The 4,856-nt window shown below is 38.6% G+C and overlaps 1 protein-coding gene across 1 annotated transcript in view; it reads left to right on the forward strand.

Moving 5' to 3' along the window:
* Positions 1-3,641: 3,641 nt before the first annotated feature.
* The window catches only part of LOC141298774 (stonustoxin subunit beta), a 17,376-nt gene continuing 16,161 nt past the window's right edge, over positions 3,642-4,856 (forward strand). The window contains exon 1 of the mRNA XM_073829120.1: positions 3,642-3,842. Coding sequence (XP_073685221.1) covers positions 3,788-3,842 — 55 coding nt within the window. The 5' untranslated portion in view covers positions 3,642-3,787. The remainder of the gene's footprint in view (positions 3,843-4,856) is intronic.

Below are 4,856 nucleotides of genomic sequence, written 5' to 3' on the forward strand. Positions count from 1 at the left end.
GCTTCTGATTGGTGCATTTTCAATGCTGACTAATCTAAGCGTTTCTGATTGGTGCATTTTCAATGCTGACTAATCTAAGCGCATCTGATTGATGCATTTTCAGTGCTTCTAATTGGTGCATTTTTAATGCTGTCTAATCTAAGCGCCTCTGATTGGTGCATTTTCAGTGATGACTAATCTAAGCACCACTGATTGGTGTGTTTTCAGCGCTTCTGATTGGTGCATTTTCAATGCTGACTAATCTAGACGCCTCTGGTTGGTGCATTTTCAGTGCTGATTTATCTAAGCACCTTTGATTGGCACATTTTCAGCAGTGACTAATCTAAGCACCACTGATTGGTGTGTTTTCAGCGCTTCTGATTGGTGCATTTTCAATGCTGACTAATCTAAGCGTTTCTGATTGGTGCATTTTCAATGCTGACTAATCTAAGCGCATCTGATTGATGCATTTTCAGTGCTTCTAATTGGTGCATTTTTAATGCTGTCTAATCTAAGCGCCTCTGATTGGTGCATTTTCAGTGATGACTAATCTAAGCACCACTGATTGGTGTGTTTTCAGCGCTTCTGATTGGTGCATTTTCAATGCTGACTAATCTAAGAGTTTCTGATTGGTGCATTTTCAATGCTGACTAATCTAAGCGTTTCTGATTGGTGCATTTTCAATGCTGACTAATCTAAGTGTTTCTGATTGGTGCATTTTCAATGCTGACTAATCTAAGCGTTTCTGATTGGTGCATTTTCAATGCTGACTAATCTAAGTGTTTCTGATTGGTGCATTTTCAATGCTGACTAATCTAAGCGTTTCTGATTGGTGCATTTTCAATGCTGACTAATCTAAGCGCATCTGATTGATGCATTTTCAGTGCTTCTAATTGGTGCATTTTTAATGCTGTCTAATCTAAGCGCCTCTGATTGGTGCATTTTCAGTGATGACTAATCTAAGCACCACTGATTGGTGTGTTTTCAGCGCTTCTGATTGGTGCATTTTCAATGCTGACTAATCTAAGAGTTTCTGATTGGTGCATTTTCAATGCTGACTAATCTAAGCGTTTCTGATTGGTGCATTTTCAATGCTGACTAATCTAAGTGTTTCTGATTGGTGCATTTTCAATGCTGACTAATCTAAGCGTTTCTGATTGGTGCATTTTCAATGCTGACTAATCTAAGTGTTTCTGATTGGTGCATTTTCAATGCTGACTAATCTAAGCGTTTCTGATTGGTGCATTTTCAATGCTGACTAATCTAAGCGCATCTGATTGATGCATTTTCAGTGCTTCTAATTGGTGCATTTTTAATGCTGTCTAATCTAAGCGCCTCTGATTGGTGCATTTTCAGTGATGACTAATCTAAGCACCACTGATTGGTGTGTTTTCAGCGCTTCTGATTGGTGCATTTTCAATGCTGACTAATCTAAGCGTTTCTGATTGGTGCATTTTCAATGCTGACTAATCTAAGCGCATCTGATTGATGCATTTTCAGTGCTTCTAATTGGTGCATTTTTAATGCTGTCTAATCTAAGCGTTTCTGATTGGTGCATTTTCAGTGATGACTAATTCAAATGCCTCTGACTGATGCGTTTAAGCACTGACTAATCGAACGGACTCTGAATTGAACATATTGGTTAATCCAAGCGCATCTGATTGGTGCGTTTTCAGCGCCTGTGATTGGTGTATTTTCAATGCTGACTAATCTAAGCGCATCTGATTGGTGCATTTTCAGTGATGACTAATCCAAATGCCTCTGACTGATGCGTTTAAGCACTGACTAATCGAAGGGACTCTGAATTGAACATATTCGTTAATCCAAGCGCATCTGATTGGTGTGTTTTCAGCGCTTCTGACTGGTGCATTTTCAATGCTGACTAATCTAAGCGCATCTGATTGGTGCATTTTCAGTGCTTCTAATTGGTGCATTTTTAATGCTGTCTAATCTAAGCGCCTCTGATTGGTGCATTTACAGTGATGACTAATCCAAATGCCTCTGACTGATGCGTTTAAGCACTGACTAATCGAAGGGACTCTGAATTGAACATATTGGTTAATCCAAGCGCATCTGATTGGTGCGTTTTCAGCGCCTGTGATTGGTGTATTTTCAATGCTGACTAATCTAAGAGTCTCTGATTGGTGCATTTTCAGCACTTCTGATTGGTGAATTTTCAGAGCTGACTAAAAAGCCCCTCTGGTTGCATTTTCAGCGCATCTGATTGGTAATTTTTTTAATGGTAATTTTTTTTTTTAATCTAAGTGCCTCTGTTTGTTGCGTTTTCAATGCTGACTAATCTAAGTGCCTCTGTCTGATGCATTTTCAGTGCTGAGCTGTAATCGGGCCTTAAAAGTTAGGCCCGTCAGGTCCCGAGCCCGACAGATTTCGGCCCGAGCCCAACAAGTACATTTTGATTGACAGCTTTTTAAAAGCCTGAACCTCTTACAGTCCGGCATTATTCAAATGTGCGCACACACACAGCTTTTGTCCAGAATGAGTAATTTATACATGTTTTAACATAATTTATTCATTACTAACATGGCCACTTAGAAGTTGGAACAAAGAAATTAAATAAGTCCTCTGTAACATCGTAACATCTCAGCTAGAGTTGTCAAAAAGTACAGAGTTCAATACTTTTGGTACTGAAAGTTTAAAAACTTGCATTTCCCACTCACATGTGAGCACTGTTGAGCCAATTTTTTCACTGATTAGCTATAGTGTTCACGCGCTTGACATATGACTGTGACTGGCTACAATGATCAGCACTTCACGCTCCTCACCTCTCCTTTAGCTCTAATTTATGTGCCTCTAATTGATGCATTTTCAGTGTCTCTGATAGGTGAATTGTCAGTGCTGACTAATCTAAGTTCCTCTGATTGGCTTGTCTTTAGTGCTGATTAATCTAAGCGCCTTTGATTGGCCAATGCATTCATAAGTTTAACAGAAATACGTTTAATTGAATACAAGGCTCAACACAGCGCCTAAAAGCAATCTGATGCAATGTGAGAGAATCTAAATGTAATTACGTGAATTAATACTTTTCATTCATTTTCAGCTCCCATTTTAATCGCGACAGCTGTATACATTGTTTAATTGTGCAGGGACTTTTTTTGCCTCTCTGTCTTGATTTTATGGGACATTTTTGTTCATTTTGGTGGCATTTTTGCCCCTAGCCCTCATTCATTTCTGACCCTGGCTGTAAATCTTTCAATCAGGGTGTTTTTCAGGGTGTTTTTATTGTAAATCTTAGACTCCCTGTGACACCCTTCTGATTCAGTTTTGATACCTCAGTATTAGCAAAGTTGCTGTGGCTACATAACATTTCGCACAACATTAACAAAAAATGCCTTGGGTTGTGTGTGAAGATGTCCTTCAGACGTGACAGTAATGTGAGTGCAGTGTCAGAGTCCCTGCTGAACTCCGAGGTCAAAGAACCATTCTGTCTTCTCCTTGTATAAAAAAACACTTTAAATGTCTTATACCAATCACTGGAATAAGCTAAAATGCCATGCCATGCTATTTTGTTCTCTGCACCTTGTATCAGTTCACTGCGTCATTGCATCATAATCATAACTGTGAATGTGTGTCTCCTATATGCTTCATTGACTCAATTCTTGGTACATGTAACATGTTACATGTGGTTTATGTGACAGGTTGGACCTCATGTTCAGCACCTCGACCACCTACAGACCCCCTCCCCTCCCTATAGGCAGTGTCTTTTCCTCCCCCTTTTTGGTGGAGTGAATAAGAAGGGAACCCAGAGACTGAGAGACTTGGAGTCGAAAGACACTCATCCAGCCCTGCAATGCCCAGTAGTACCCCAAGCACCAACGGAATCATGCCTGAAGTAAAGAAACCAGGTAAGGGCTGCTCTCATTGCCTCACCTATATCAGTTCATTATTATTATCAAAACAGGCTGTGTGCCAGGACCCACTGTTGCTTGCTGCAAATGCATCACTGGATGTTGCTTTATATTTTAAGAATCTGGCACTAGCAAATAAACAAGTAAAACTTTAGCTTCTTTTAAAACAGTGCTTATGTATGTGTATATGAACTTTTGCAAAGATACACAATGAAGGCGAAAGAAAATTGACAAAATAGTAAAAAATAGAAAGAAAAGAGTACATGGAAATTAAATGCAAAATAAAACATAATAAATTGAAAAATAGCAAATATCTGCAAGAGAAAAAAAAGTAAGTTTTCTGAGGAAAATAGATCATAAATGGCAAGGTAAAATGCACATTAAAACAACTTGATTATAAATGTGTAATTTGTTTTATTTTAATACATTTGTATATTTTTTGTTGACGTTTTATTATTTTTTTTGTAAATATGTTAATTTGAGTTTTATATGTTTACATTTTTTGTACATTTTATATTAATAGGTATTCTCATTTTCATCTTGGTATATCACAAAATAAAAAGTAAAACACAGCAGCAATAGGACATATGAATGCATACTGCATGTTGTACTGAAACTGACAGGTACAATTGGAAAACAAGGGAAAATATTGTGTGTGTGTGTGTGTGTGTGTGTGTGTGTGTGTGTACCTGGTATTCATCACGTTGTGGGGACCAAATGTCCCCACAAGGATAGGAATACCAGTAGATTTTGACCTTGTGGGGACATTTCTCAGGTCCCCATGAGGAAACAGGCTTATATATCATGCACAATGAGTTTTTTTGAGGAAGTAAAAGTGTGCACAATCTCCTGTGAGGGCTAGGTTTAGGTGTAGGGTAGGTGTAGGGCGATAGAAAATACGGTTTGTACAGTATAAAAACCATTACGCCTATGGAATGTCCCCATAAAACATGTAAACCCAACATGTGTGTGTGTGTGTGTGTGTGTGTGTGTGTGTGTGTACACCTACTT

Source organism: Garra rufa, chromosome 1 (assembly GCF_049309525.1).
Source record: "Garra rufa chromosome 1, GarRuf1.0, whole genome shotgun sequence".
Lineage (NCBI taxonomy): Eukaryota > Metazoa > Chordata > Actinopteri > Cypriniformes > Cyprinidae > Garra > Garra rufa.